General features: G+C 48.6%; 1 protein-coding gene across 1 annotated transcript; it reads left to right on the plus strand.

Moving 5' to 3' along the window:
- Positions 1 to 12,724, plus strand: LOC131422507 (uromodulin-like). The gene is given in 12 exon segments (XM_058569819.1): positions 1 to 64; positions 1,271 to 2,047; positions 2,148 to 2,255; positions 3,502 to 3,710; positions 4,696 to 4,844; positions 5,846 to 5,892; positions 5,895 to 5,985; positions 6,714 to 6,959; positions 9,627 to 9,789; positions 10,391 to 10,472; positions 11,523 to 11,564; positions 12,663 to 12,724. Coding segments are annotated over 12 exon segments (2,040 nt in total).
- Positions 12,725 to 14,954: the final 2,230 nt, after the last annotated feature.

Raw genomic sequence — 14,954 nt, forward strand, 5'->3', positions numbered from 1 at the left:
ATGGTCATGGTGGTGGTGACCGCCTGGGTCATTATAGCTGCAAAAACTGACATCTCGGAAGCCAGTAAGTAGTGTGTGTGTGTGTGTGTGTGTGTGTGTGTGTGCGCGCGCACGCGTGTGCGTGTAGCAATGCAGCCCTTAACAGAGGAGCTCTGGTCCCTCTCCTATTGTGCTTTGGATTTGCATAGTCTTTATTCTAAATCCATTTCTTATACTTTAATGTACAGAGGACTCACCTGAGAATCTTGCTAAAACAAAGATTCTCATTCAATAAGTCTGGGGTGTGGCCTGAGACTCTGCATTCCTAACAAGCTCCCAGATGATGCTGATGCTCTGGTCCTTGGACCACACGTTGAGAGCCAAGAGTCTAGAACATCACTAAAGCTCCCTGGCACTCTACTGGAAGGTCTGGAACACCCTGAACCACACAGGAGATTTGAACACACCCAGGTGGCTCCCAAATACTTCCCCTTTCACACTTAAGAGGTCATTCCAACAGTTGCACATTGCCCTCATTCTGCTTTCAGCTTCTCCCTGGAGAAGGGAGCTGAGCGCCTTCCCTGTGCTGGAGTACTTTGGCACACAATAAATACCATTGTGTTGTCACAGTTAAGTGTGCACATTCTGTGGTCCTGCCACCTGGGTTTGTGTCCTAGCTCTGCTGCTTACCAATGGAGCAAGTGACTTAAATATCCTGAACATCAGTTTCCTCATCTTTAAAGTAAGGGTAAATACAAAAGTGATCCCACAGGGCCATTGGGGAGGATTCAACGAGATAATGAATCAAAAGTGTGTATCCCAGTGTCTGGCATACAGTAAGTTCTTATTAAATGACAGCTCATTATCTTTATTGTTACTGTCACCGAGGAGCACACATGTGGCTGCCACTGCTAGGTTGAGCTGGGGAAGTCTTCAGAGGGGAGGCAGGGAAGGAGATCTGGGCAAAAGGCATAAAATGTGCAAAGACGGGGAAGTGGCAACAGGTTCACCTGAATCCTACCCAAAGTGTCAAGAACTCTGCATTATTCCTCTGGTTGTGGGAATGTGGATATTTTAAAAGAAGGAACAGCTTGAAGGCAATGCTTAACACACAAGAACGAATGGTGGAAGTTTAGGCATCATCAGGGGAGTTCTGTTTATTTGTTTTGGAGGGGATCTGCTAGGGACTAAGTCTTAAAGAACAAGGGTACCCTAAGAGACATGGAAGAAGTCTTGCCGTGATCATTGGCCCAGCTGCCCCCGCTCTGAGACTGGGCTCTTCTGTCCGCAGGAAGCTGCTCTGAGTGTCACAGCAACGCCACCTGCCTGGTGGACGGAGCGGCCACAACGTGCTCCTGCCAGGAGGGTTTCACTGGCGACGGCTTAGTGTGCGGGGACCTGGATGAATGCGCCACTCCTGCGACCCACAACTGCTCGGCCAACAGCAGCTGCGTGAACACGCTGGGCTCCTACACGTGCCTCTGCCTCGACGGCTTCCGCCTGACGCCCGGCCTCGGCTGCATCGACGTGGACGAGTGCGCGGAGCCGGGGCTCAGCGGCTGCCACGCCCTGGCCGCCTGCGTCAACAGCAAAGGCAGCTACTCGTGCGTGTGCCCCGCGGGCTACTTGGGGGACGGGCGGCACTGTGAGTGCTTGCCGGGCTCCTGCGAGCCAGGGCTGGACTGCGTGCGCAAGGGCAATGCGCTCGTGTGCGTCGATCCGTGCCAGGAACACAGCATCCTGGACGAGTACTGGCGCAGCACCGAGTACGGGACGGGCTACACCTGCGACTCCCACCTGAGCGGCTGGTACCGCTTCTTGGGGCAGGGCGGCGCGCGCATGCCCGAGACCTGCGTGCCCACCCTGCGCTGCAACACGGCCGCGCCCATGTGGCTCAACGGCACGCACCCGTCCAGCGACGAGGGCATCGTGAGCCGCTCGGCTTGCGCACACTGGAGCGGCCGCTGCTGCCTGTGGGACGCGCCCGTCCAGGTGAAGGCCTGTCCCGGCGGCTACTACGTCTACAACCTAACGGCGCCCCCCGAGTGCCATCTGGCGTACTGCACAGGTGAGCGGGCATGTCCCCCCACCCCCACTCCAGGCCTGGAAGGGCACGGAGGGGGACTGGGGTACATCCTGGCTGACTCTCTGTGTCTGTGACCCTGCAGATCCCAGGTCGGTGGAGGGGACGTGTGATGAGTGCAGTGTAGATGAAGACTGCAAATCAGCTAATGGCAGATGGCACTGCCAGTGCAAACAGGACTTCAACATCACTGGTGAGGCCAGGGGGCAGGAGGCCAGGTGCTGAGAAATGTGAGCCACTGAGGGAGGAACACATTCTTGTGTGTGAATTGGGGGCATGTGGGGATGGCCCAGGAGATGCCTATCATCCAATCTGAGTGAAAAGGTGGTCCAGTAATACCCATTAAAGCCAGCAAGAAGCTGTCTGGGCTCCCAGAGTCTCTCCTTAGTTGACCTCAAACCTCCCAGAGCTTGGGGGACCTCCTCACACATAGCCTTCTTTCTGAGGCCCCCACACCACAGTGGATACACAGGTGGCTGCCACCTGTATGCCAAAGGCTACCAGAGCCATATTCCTGCAGCACAAGAACAGGACTGGCCAGCAGTCGTGGTTTCTCGGGCTGGGCCCCCTACTGACCAGCTGAGGACCCTGAGCAGGGCCCTGGCCATCTCTAAGCCTCAGTTTCCCCATATGTGCAATGATTGATGCAGACTAGTCTTTCCCAAACTTCAGTCATGATTTTGGTCACATCCAAGTACCAATTTTACAATTTTGCTTTATGTAAGTTCTACCCATACTGCAATTTTTATTAACTTGTTTTTCTTCAAATTCATGGAATCCTTCTTCTTTTAAGTAAACTTGGGACATTGATGGTGACCACTACGTCTATCTGTGGCAAGTAACACTTACTTTAGATAGAAGCTAACAGTAAACCTGAATACAGTGAAAGAAAGTTATTAAATTCCAGCAGCTGTGTAATACTTTAGTAAAAAAGTTAAAGAAACATCCAGCTGGATGCTGTTGCGTGCCCCCAAACACTTAGCCTGAAGTCCGCACTCTGCTCTTGTAAAAGGGAAGTTAGCAATATATGGCGTTAAAAACATGAGCAGCTAGTGAGGACTGTCTCCTTGTTGAAGAAAAGATGGAAAGAAATTGCAGTTAACTTATTTTTTGTTTGTTTGTTGTTTTGTTTTGTTTTACTAGGATTCAATGTTATTTAATACTGGGGCAGTGAACCACCCAAAAATAATACTGTTTTTCACATACAGCCCACACTTAGAGTAAGATGGGGCTGATGGTTCGTCACTTGGATCCATCCAGTGATGCTTGGAATCCAATTTTGTGTTTCTGTCACTCTGAGAGGAGAGACCATAGCGAGATCAGACTGAGTACCCCTAACTGGTGGCAAGCCCGACCAGCTGGGCCTGGGCCCTGGGGATATGGTGGAACCCCAAATTGTGGTCACAGGCCTCCAATCCTGCCTTCCCTGCCCATTTCAGATCTCTCCCTCCTGGACCGCAGGCTGGAGTGTGGGCCCAATGACATCAAATTGTCCCTGAGCAAGTGCCAGCTGAAGAGCCTGGGCTTTGAGAAGATCTACATGTACCTGCGTGACAGCCAGTGCTCGGGCTTCGCTGAGAGGGGCGACAGGGACTGGATGTCTGTGGTGACCCCGACCAGGGAAGGCCCCTGTGGGACACTGATGACGGTACATCCTGGACAGTATGGGACAGGGTCAGAGCACTGCCTGGTTCAAGCCCCAGCTCCACCATTTACTAGTTGTTTGAGTTTGGGTGAGTCATTTAGCCTGGCTGTGCTTCAGTTTCTTCCACTGTAAAATGGTATAATAATAGTAGCTACTTTGTTGGGTTGTTAAGAGTGTTAAATGAGTTAATGTGTGTGAAGTGGTTAGGACAGTGACTGGCACATAAGAAGTGTTCAATAGACATTAGCTTCAAGTAAAGAGGACCATCCATGATGATAGTTCCCCATTTTACAGATGGGAACAGTTGGGCTAGACAGAGCAGTGAGGGTTCTAAGCCAGTAGGTATCAACACTGGGTTCAGAAGCAGGTCTGCTTGTCTCTGGTGGTCCTGGGAGGCAGGGTCAGCATCACTGGTATTTGGAGAATCAGAATCTTGCCTACAGAAGTCTCCTCGAAAGGCACTGGGAGTCAGTATTTGTATGAGTGATGCACTGCTTCCTTCCACCTCCCTCATCCCCCAAAGGAAAAGGAAAGAAGACAAAAGAAAGGAAGAAAGAAATTAATTGTCATTTGTTCAGCACAGCATTTGAAATTCCACCATTAATGATGAGTCTGCATGTGGTTTTTAGACTTTTTAGTGTTGGAGAGAGGAAGCATGGGGTAATGCGAAGAACTCAGGCTTATTAGATCCCGCGTGCTGTGGGCGAGTCATTCAGAGTTACTCAGTTTCTCTGAATCTCCGTCTCCTCATCACCAGGCAGGGAGGTGGTAGCCCTGCCTCTTAGGGTCATTGAAGAGACTAATGCAACGATGCAGGAGGAACGTTTAGCTCAGAGCCCAGCACATGACGCGTGCTCATAAATGGCCACTGTTGTGACTTTTGATTGTGGAAGCTGGGAGGCCAGCTCCCAGGTGGCTGGAGAAAACTCCTTTGGTTTTGAGTCCTGCTCAGATTCTCATGCCCCTTTCTCCCATCCCCCCAACACAGAGGAATGAAACCCATGCCAAGTACAGCAACACCCTCTACCTGGCAGATGAGATCATCATCCGTGACGTCAACGTCAAAATCAACTTTGCGTGCTCCTAACCCCTGGACATGAAAGTCAGCCTGCAGACCTCCCTGCATCCAATGGTCAGGTGCGGCCAGAGAGGGTCCCCAGCACCACTGGCCGGCTCCACCCCACAACCCCTTAACCACCAGGCCCTCAGATTCCCTGTCGACTGCCACCCATAAGGAGCTGGGTGGGGGGGCTGGCAAGCAGTGTTGCCCAACTAAGGAGCCCAGCTAGAAAGTCTGGAGCCTGGATTCAAATCCGGGGTCTGTCACATACTACCCGGATGGCTTTGGGAAGTTGATAGCCCCACTCTGGGTATCAGTCTTCTCATCTGTGAAATGGCTTTAGCAATACTTGTACTGCCTTTCTTAGAAGCACAACAGTGCTCTGCAGATGTGAATCAAATATTAGGGTTTCTGGCTTATTGGAGGGGCAGGGTGGTTGGACCAGAGGGAAGGTCGGAGGGCTCTCAGCTCAGACCTGCTGTGGGATTTGGAGCAAATCATATGCCATATTTGGATCTCAGTTTCCTTCCCTGTCTGTAATTAGAAGGAGTTTGATTAAAGAGGGCTTTACAAATTATGCTTCTTGGAGTTTGAGGGTCTTTAAGGGGTGCCTTGGGGATGCCTGAGGAGTGAACCAGAGAAGTTCCATCCATATTGGGTGCCACGTGAGGTTTTATTATTTAAAAAAATAAAAGGATCCTTGCTAAATAGAAGTGAAAATCTCTGAATAGGATGAGTCACCAATGATGCTGATGTTGGAAAAAATTATAATTGTAATTATAACAAGCGTTTATCAGGAGTTGACTATACGTCAGACATTGTGCTAAGTGTTCTACATGGAACATCTCATTGAAATCGTAGAGTGCCCTAGGAAGTGTAGGTATTATTATTATTATTATTCCCGTTATACAGATGTGGAAATTGAGGCTCAGAGAAGGTTGAATAACTTTGCCGAAAGTTGCAGAGTCTACTAAGTGGCAGAACTGGGATTCAAACCCAAGCCGTCAGGCGGAGAGCTGCCACTCGACCATGACCTTCACCTTGAAGCTTTCCCGTGGTTACATGTTCTCTGGGCCAACCAGACTCGGGAAAGGGCCCTAGGCACTGATGAGGGTGCATGGCTGACTTTGGAAGGAAGGCTGCTCATTGTCTACCTTTGGCTGGAGCATCTTCTGGCCAGGCAGTGCCCTGGAGCAATGTGGCCATGTCCCAGGCCTGGTAGACTCCAGGGAGCAACACATTTGTTTGCAAATCTCTCTCTGGTTTGAGCTGGAAATCTTGCCCCAGTTCAATTCTGAGTCCAAACAATAACCTAGTTCTGTAAAGTGGACTTTCATGTTACTGAATATTTCTCATGCACCTTATTTCCTGAGGCATCAGTCTTAACAATGTCCTTTATTGAATCATCCCGTGAAGTCTACACCAGTGTGGCTGTTTTCAATGTAGTTAAAAATAACCCATTTAAAAAACTCTAATCTTCTCCTGTAAGTGGGGCCAGACTCTGACTTAGGCCGGTGGAACTCATAGCCCATCCCTTTTAACTGGTCCGGGTTGAGACCAAAGAAGGAATCTAGGTGAGTGCCTTGGGAACTTGTTTGCTGCACTTCTTGAAGGCAAGGGCCACCAAGTGAGGGGGTGGAGATGTTATAAAAAATGTGGTCTGCGTATCAGCAGCAGCAGCATCACCTGGGAACTTGTTGGAAATACAGAACCTTGAGCCCCACCCCAAACCTACTGAACCAGAACCCACATTCCAACAAGATCTCGAGGGGACCCGTGTGTGCTTATTGCAGTGTGTAAAGCAATAGTTGGTGGGTTCCAGTCCTCCTGCTGGATAAAAATGCAAATACCTGCCAGGGACTGCCCAGGAATACAGACCAGAAAGAGGGGGCCATCTGTTGCTGTTCTCAGCTCTGGTTCTCTCACCAGTCCCTCTCCTCCCACAGTTCCCTAAACATCAGCGTGGGCGGGACGGGCGTGTTCACTGTGCGGATGGCGCTCTTCCGGAACCCTGCCTTCACGCAGCCTTACGAAGGCTCCTCAGTGACCCTGTCCACCGACGCCTTTCTCTACGTGGGCATCATCCTGGACGGGGGCGATGTGTCCCGATTCGCACTGCTGATGACCAACTGCTACGCCACGCCCAGCAGCAATGCCACAGACCCCTTGAAATACTTCATCATCCAGGACAAGTAAGGCCCATGGGTGGAATTCGGGGAGTCTTTGGACTTGGGCGGAGGACAAGTACATCTTTATATTCATTAACCTCTAGCTACAGTTTAGCACTGCCGTCCACTATGAATACAGGCACCAAACCACAGAAGTAATAGCGGGACACGTGAAAACATTTACACTCATCAATACTTTTTAGTTACTATAGTATTGGAATTTCTACTAGATCTTATATTATTTAACACATTATCAAATATATATACTTGAAAATACATATATTTATATATAATAGGTATGAAATATATAATGCATACATCAAATGTTTTAATATTTTGAGAACCATGCTTCAATTTAATTGGTTTCCTTTCTAATCTTACATATTTTATGCATTAAATTTTTAATATAATTGACATGTTATGTTAGTTTCAGGTGTACAACATAATATTTGATATTTGTATATATTGTGAAATGATCACCACAATAAGCCTAGTTAACATCTGTTACAATTTTTTTTTAAATCTTATGCATTTAAAACGTTATTTTTGAAGTGGAATGCATGGGCTTTACCAGATAACCAAGGGGGTCTAGGACTCAGAAAAGGGTAATAAATCTGATGGAAAGGCATGCGCAGGGCAGGAGGAAGGCTGGCAGCTGGCTGAGAGGAGTGATCTGGAGGCACAGTCAGCCAAGGGCCAGGTGAAACAGGGAGGGCACAGGTGTGCTGCTTTTCACTCCAGGCATTCGAGACCTGTGAGCCACATCATGAGAAAGGAGTTCACGTTTTCATTCATCAATTGAACAGATGTTTTTGGAAGCTTACTGTGTGCCAGGCTTGTGAAAAACACAGTGAACAGAAGGGATGAAAATCCGTGCCTTCGTACAGCTGACATTCTAGGGGAGGAGACGGACAGTTAAAAGTGAAATCTATAGCGTGTTAGTGGTAAAGAGGCTGTAGAAAAACCTGGAAGCCAGGAAAGGAGAGCGGCATTTGCAATTTTGTAGCGCAGTCGGAGAAAGCGTCCCCGAGAGAGACGGAGGCCACTCCTGTTTCAGTTGTCTTAGAACCTGCCTGGTTCCATCAAGGGGAAAGTCTCAGCTGGCTGCTCATCTGACCTTCACACCTCTCCGTTATTTGCTAACCTCCCCTTGCAACACAAAGAAAGCCAAAGTCTGTTTTAGGGCCTCTAACTAAAATTTAATAGCACTGTTTTACTTTGTGTTTATTTGTCTGGTCATGTTTTATTTATGGCAAGTGGTACTGGTTTGCTATTTATGGTCATGATCTGAAGATAATTCTCAAAATAGATGTAGTTCAGTAAAAATGTAAGTAGATTTGAGGAAAAATAGTAAGTAAATAATCATAATACAGATGTTGGGAAACACAGGAAAACATTCAGGAGGATGGTTTCTAGGTAACGAAAAAAAGAACTGGAAAATTTGGAAAACGGCGTGACCTTGATTGGGGCATCATGGATATTTGGGTTCAAATCTTGACTTGGCTTGTTTTTGGTTCTGAGACACGTCAGCTCATCTCTCTGGATATTTCATGTTCTCATATGTGAAATAGGCGTAAATAATACCTACTGTGCAGGGATTTTTAAGCTTTTTTTCTTTTCTGAGTATAAAAGTATAGCATGTACGTAGTGGAAAGCTTGGAAAGTTTTAAAAAAGGAGCAGGAAGAAATGGTGGGTGTGCCTGTGTTTTTCTGTCTGGGCGTGTGTGGGAGCTAGGTTGAGGACCACCAGTCTAGGAAGGTGCCAGAATATCACAGGACGTGAAAGGAGGGGACAAGCTGGCAAGACCCTGGGAGTGGCTGGAGGGGACACGGATGCCCTGCTCGAGTTGAGTGCATGGGGCTGCCAACGACCATGCCAGAAGCCACTCTCTCTGCCTTTCACAAGGTGGGGCCACTTAACCTCACAGGTTTTATTTTGCCAAGTGGAGTTTGCACTTTTGGAGTCAGATCTGAATTGTGGGAGACACAGAGCAGAGCGTGACCACCACCCCCAGAAGTTCCCTTCTCAGTTCTTCTATGCATCAGCATTCAGCCCCTTCTCGAAATCAACTCTGAGCGGATAGTGTGAAACAGCAGAGAGGGCACCCAATTTGCCTGTCCAGAGTGCCTGTGTGTCCTGATCCAGCCCAGCACACACGTGAGTCTCTGCGTTTGCAATTTTGAGTTTCTTTTCGTGTTTTTCGGTACAATTCTGTATGCATGTGGATGGACACACATGCTCCAATTGGTCAGTGGCCCTCAGCACTTAGAAGTTTCCATTGTTGAGATTAGTACCAGGCAATAGTACTGGAGTGGAGTGCCAATAAATGGTAGCTAATGCTTCCTGAATGCCATTTCCTGGGAAATCAGCAAGTGCTAACTTGAGGATAATTTCAACTCTGTGCTGATGGCATTTTTACTTTAACATCACATATATGTAGCACCTGCTGTGTGCCATATACTGTAATAAGCACTCTGAAAACTTAACTCATTTAATTATCACAAGTATCTTGTGATGTGGCTTACAATTATTATTCCTTGTATACAGATAGGGAAACTGAGGCACAGAGAGATTAAGTAAGTTGCCTAGGGTCACACAGCTAATAGGTAGTGGAGTGAGATTTGAAACCAGGAAGTCTGGCTCCAGGCGGTTTGCCTAACCAACCGCCTTATGTGACATAACCCTTGCAGGTGTCCGCGCACCGAGGACTCGACCATCCGAGTGTTGGAGAACGGGGAGTCGCCTCAGGCCCGGTTTTCAGTCCAGATGTTCCGTTTTGCTGGAAACTACGACCTGGTCTACCTGCACTGTGAAATATATCTCTGCGACACCGTGAATGAAAAGTGCAAACCAGTAAGTCGGCTCCCCTCCCTCAGCCTGCTGGCCACACCACCCCCGCCCCCATAACCAAAGACATTTGGCCACAAGGTATAAAAGAAAAAACCCAAGTATTTCTGCTGTGTATCTCCTTTGGTACAGGGATAGAATGAGCCGTAAGATGAGGTGGGCGTGGCCAGGCAGGAGCCGTAAACTGCTGGGAAACCAGGTGGGATCAGGGCAGGGCAGCAGGCTGGTAAACGCTCTAGCTTATCTGCAAGCTTGTGTTATGATAATAGAAGCCATATTTTTAAGCACTCTGTGCAACTTATGTGTGTTAACGTTTTAATACTTCACAGCAGCTCTGTAAGGGAGCTTTTGTACTAGCCTCTTTTTCTCTATGGGGAGAGAGGCTCAGAGAACTTCCATGACTCTCCTAAGATCGTACATCTGACCAATGGTGAGCTGGGACGTGAACCCAGGTATCTAGACCTCATAACAACTGCTGCCTCTATCATCCTCAGGCCCCAGCTGGAGGCAGGAGGATGCTCCCATGAGGGGTGTGGCCCACTCCCCATGGCAGGACCACATTCAGCCTCCCTCACGGAAGGGTTTGTTTGTCGCCCTCTCCCTGCAGCCCTGCTCCGGGACCAGAGTCCGCAGTGGGGGCAGCATAGACCAAACCCGTGTCCTAAACTTGGGTCCTATCTCACGGAAAGGTAAGAGGAGAACACTCCTTCCCCACGTTCCTGCGAGGAATGTTCTCTGGGGATGGGGAGGGATGACAGAACCCAGATCTTATTGGGATCCGAAGAACTGGAGCAAGTGAATTCTGTGGGGTCAAGGTAGACTCTAAGCTGCCTTCCTTTTACCAGTTCTCATTATGTTCTTGTGCCTACTGTGTGCCAGGCCCTGTGCCGGTGGTTGGGGATCTAATGATGAGCAAAAACTGATACAGGCCCTGGTCACATGCAGCTTATGGACCAGTGGAGGAGACATCATTCAAATAATTACATACAATCATGCTTTACTTAACGACGGGGATACGTTCTGAGAAATGTGTCATCAGGAGATTTTGGCATTATGCGAACATCATAGAGTGTACTTACACAAACCTAGATGGCACAGCCTACTACACACCTAGGCTAGATGGTACTAATCTTCCAGGACCACTGTCATATGTGAGGTCCGTTGTTGACCGAAACGTCATTATGCAGCCGTGACTGTATATGTGTATGTATACATATATACACGCATATATATGTTAGGAACTCTGAGCTCTTACAACAGAGGGACCAGAGGAGGATTGAGGAAGAATGGAGCTGAGATTTGGAAATTGAGGAGGGATTAACTAAAAGGGGTCAGGGAGAGGGGGGAGGGAATCCTAGGCAGAAGGTACAGCATGGGCAAAGGGCCTGTGGTTGGGGGGAGCCCAGCCTGTTAGAGGAGCTGAGAGAAGGCCAGGCAGGCTGGAAGGAGGAGGAGGTCAGTGTGGGGTGAGCTGATGCAGGTGGGCCAGACTATGTGAGGCCCTGTAGCTCTTTTTGTTTTTAATTGGGATGTAATTAACATGTAGTTCTTGCTAAGGTTTTGGGCCTTGCTCCTGACAGCAGTTGGGAGACCCTTGAAGGGTCCAAAGCAGGGGAATGACATGATCGGATTGGGGTTTCAAAAAGACTACTCTGGCTGCAGAAAGAAGGAGCTTCTCCCAGGCTCCTTGCCAACGGCATGTCTTTTCCTTGGACTGATCTTTCTCTTTCCCTCTGCAGCTGTCCAGGCCACAGTCTCGAAGGCTGCTTGCAGCAGCTTGGGTAAGTTCAAGTTGTCTTTGGGAGGGACCTGCACCAGAACCTTCCTCTGGGGCTTTTATCCATGGGCCCAGAATATGCTGGAGTGCCTGGCCTGCTGGGCCTGAGCCCAGCATCTATGGAAACGCCCAGACCTGGGGCTGTACATGTGCACGTATACCCATGCTGTCCCACCATAGTGCACGCGTGCACACAGACACAGGCACACAACAGGCACGCAAGAACGTACATCATCCAGACATGTTTGCACACACACGCCAGGTCACATGCATGCATTCATATCTGCACACACAGATGCACAGACAGCTGGAGTTGCACGTATGTACAGACATATACACACTTGTTACAAACCTGTACACACTCTAGATCTGTACCTTGGGCAGCTCCTGAAGCTTCATGGCTCATCTCTAATACCTTTTTCAGGATTCATTCAACAGGTGGCAAGTATATGTTGAGTGCTACTGTGTGCACCATGCTTAGTGCCAGCATAAACACAGACAAGCATGAAACCCTGTTTCTCTGCTACTCTGCTTCTCTGACCGTAAAGGCTGGGAACTAGGAGCCTTTTAATGGCCCTTGACTTGCATGGCCTCTGAATTGCCTGAAAATTTGGATGAAAAGTGAATCCATGTAACTGTTGTCTTTCTTGGCTCCTGGCACCTAGATCCGAGGGGATTTTTACATCAGCCTCGTGTTTGACCTGAGCTAGTTCAACCTGAGCTTGGAGCCAGAGAGTCAAGGTGTTCATAAGAGGCTTACCCTCTGTGAATATCCCCCAAGATCACCAAGGATGGTTGAGTAGGTTTGGCACTGCACAAGAGTGCCCTTTTGAGGGGATACCAAGCCTAGTGCTTGAGGAAAGCCTGCCTTTTTCAAATTGGTCCACCTGGCAGCACAACTTTTTCTATTTTTCCACCCAAGGTGGGCATCTTTTTCTAATTGGTTTTCAGGGCAGATAAAGAGAAAGCTTCCTTTTTCTAACCAATCAACCCAGAAAGGGTATCCTTTCCTAATAGGTCAGTCTAGAGGAGGCATCTTCTGATAGTTTTGCACAAAGGCACATCAGTGCCAGCAGCAGCCCTGTGATTGCTTTTTTTTCAGGGCTCCTGAAGGTCTGGCTGCCTTTGCTTCTGTCGGCCATCTTGACCCTGATGTCTCAGTGAGTGTCGGCAGGAAACCCTGCCCTCTGTGGCTACCGACTCACTTCCTGCTGGCTGCAGAGGTGATGCAAGCTGGTGCTCCAGCCTCAGAGAAGGAAGCACACACTTCAGTCAGCCTGCTCCTGTTCTCTCTCCTTTAATCTTCACGATCAAAAACCAGCGTGTGTCTCTAAATGCTGCCTGCTCTCAAAATGGGACTGGTGATGTGTCTGGACATGAGGCCCCTGTCTCCTTAAAGAGGGTGGCAAAATAATAATAATCTTAAAAGCTCTGTCTTTGAAGTCATTCATTCATTTGACAAGTATTTATTGAGCACCTACTATGTGTAGGTACTGTGCGTGGTGCTGAGGATTCCAGAGTAAGAACAACTAGACTCCATCCGTGTCCTCATGGAGTTCACGGGTCTGGTCAGAGAGACTGAATTCAACTCTAGTTCTGCTGTGTGACCATAGATAAAATACATGATGTCTCTGAGCTTTATCCATCCATCCAACCATTCATTCATTTATTCAAGAAATATTTTCTGAGCCAGCCCTGATGGCCTAGCAGTTAAAGTCCAGTGTGCTCTGCTTTGGCGGCCCAGAACCACACCACTCATCTGTCAGTAGCCATGCTGTGGTGGTGGCTCACATAGAAGAATTAGAAGAATTTACAACTATGTACTGGGACTTTGGGTGGGGGGAGGAAGAAAAAGGAGGAAGACTGGCAACAGATGTTAGCTTAGGGCAACTCTTTCCCTGCAAAAAAAAAAATGTTTTGTGAGCCCCTACTATGTGCCCGGCACTGTGCTAGCTGCTGGGGATACAGCTGTGAACAAGTCAGACACAATCCCTGCCCTCCTGGAGCTTAAGGTCTGGTGGGGGAGGGAGAAGTTGAACACCTGATTACAAGGGGGTCAGGCATTGCAGAAATGGAGGGTATAATGGGGCAGCTGCTTCTGTACAATCGGGATAATAAGGATACCCTCAGAGGGTTCATTCAGTTTTCCAGAAACATCTATTTGAGCACCCAGTATGCGCCAGGCACGGTACTAGGTGCTGGGGAAACACTAGTGAATCAGCAGATACAGTCCCTGCCTTCAGGAGTCTCATGATCCATAGACGTGATGTACCCGACACAACCTAGGGACCCCCTGCCTCCACTGCACTTCTCCCTCCCAGTGCAGAAGATGCATTCCTGTTTACAGAGCCACAGCAGCAGCGGGGCTGGGGGTGATGCTTTGCAAGGGGGCTGGCCCTCCAGGAAGCTCCTTGGAGGCCCAACCAGAAACCAAGAGGCAGCTGGGTCCAGGAGACCCAGATACTCAAGAGTCTCTGGACTTCTTTCCAAGTGGGCCAGAGGAAGCCGATGCCAAGGGAAAAGTGTGCCCTGACACCAGCTGCTTCCCTGGACTCTAGCTGTGGTTTTCCAGAAAGACCAAGGCCCTGTCATGTGATTAGAGCCTTGTGACCCCAGGGAAAGCCACACGTGTGTATCAGCAAACGGGCTGTGGGGACGGCGTATCTTGAGTCTAGGGACCTCTTATCACACGCAGACACATGCCAAATCCCCATGCCTGCTGCCTTTGTGTAAGAGCTTTACGTAGGAGGACCGTGGTGCTGAGCCCGGCCTGTCCATGGTCAGGTGAGCCCTGGACCGTGTGCAGATTCATCTATACTTTGATTCAATTACAACAGAACATAAAGAAAAAGAAAAACAAAAGCCATGGAAAAGAAAGCACATAAGAATTAACCCTTTTGTCCCTCTGTTCCTTTGGTTTTTCTTTTCCTTTCTTGTTTTCTATCGGTTAGTTTTTCAGCTCAATATTCAACAGATATTTTGAGCACAAATTCAATGCCAGGCACTTTTACGGGCACTGAAGAAACAGCAAGTGATCAAAACAGAGCTCATGCTGGTAAGGAGCTTATGTTTAAAAGGGGGATACATTTAAACAATAACTATGTGATATGTCAGGTAGTGGTCAGCACTTTGGGGGAAAAAAACAAAGAAGACTAGAGCAATGGGGGTGTTCTTTTATATAGGATGGTCAGGGAAGGTCTCTCTGATGAGCAGAGACTGAGAGAAGTAAGAGAATGAACCATGAACCGGGGGCGTTATCTGAGGAAGAATATTACAGGCAGTGGGAACAGCAAGTGCAAAGGCCCTGAGGCAGGATCTTGGGTCTTTCCACCAAGGTTTAACTAAGTCTTGGACAGCCATACATTTAAGGCATTACTCACAGGAGAGGGTCTGA

This window comes from Diceros bicornis, chromosome 26 (assembly GCF_020826845.1).
Source record: "Diceros bicornis minor isolate mBicDic1 chromosome 26, mDicBic1.mat.cur, whole genome shotgun sequence".
Classification (NCBI taxonomy): domain Eukaryota; kingdom Metazoa; phylum Chordata; class Mammalia; order Perissodactyla; family Rhinocerotidae; genus Diceros; species Diceros bicornis.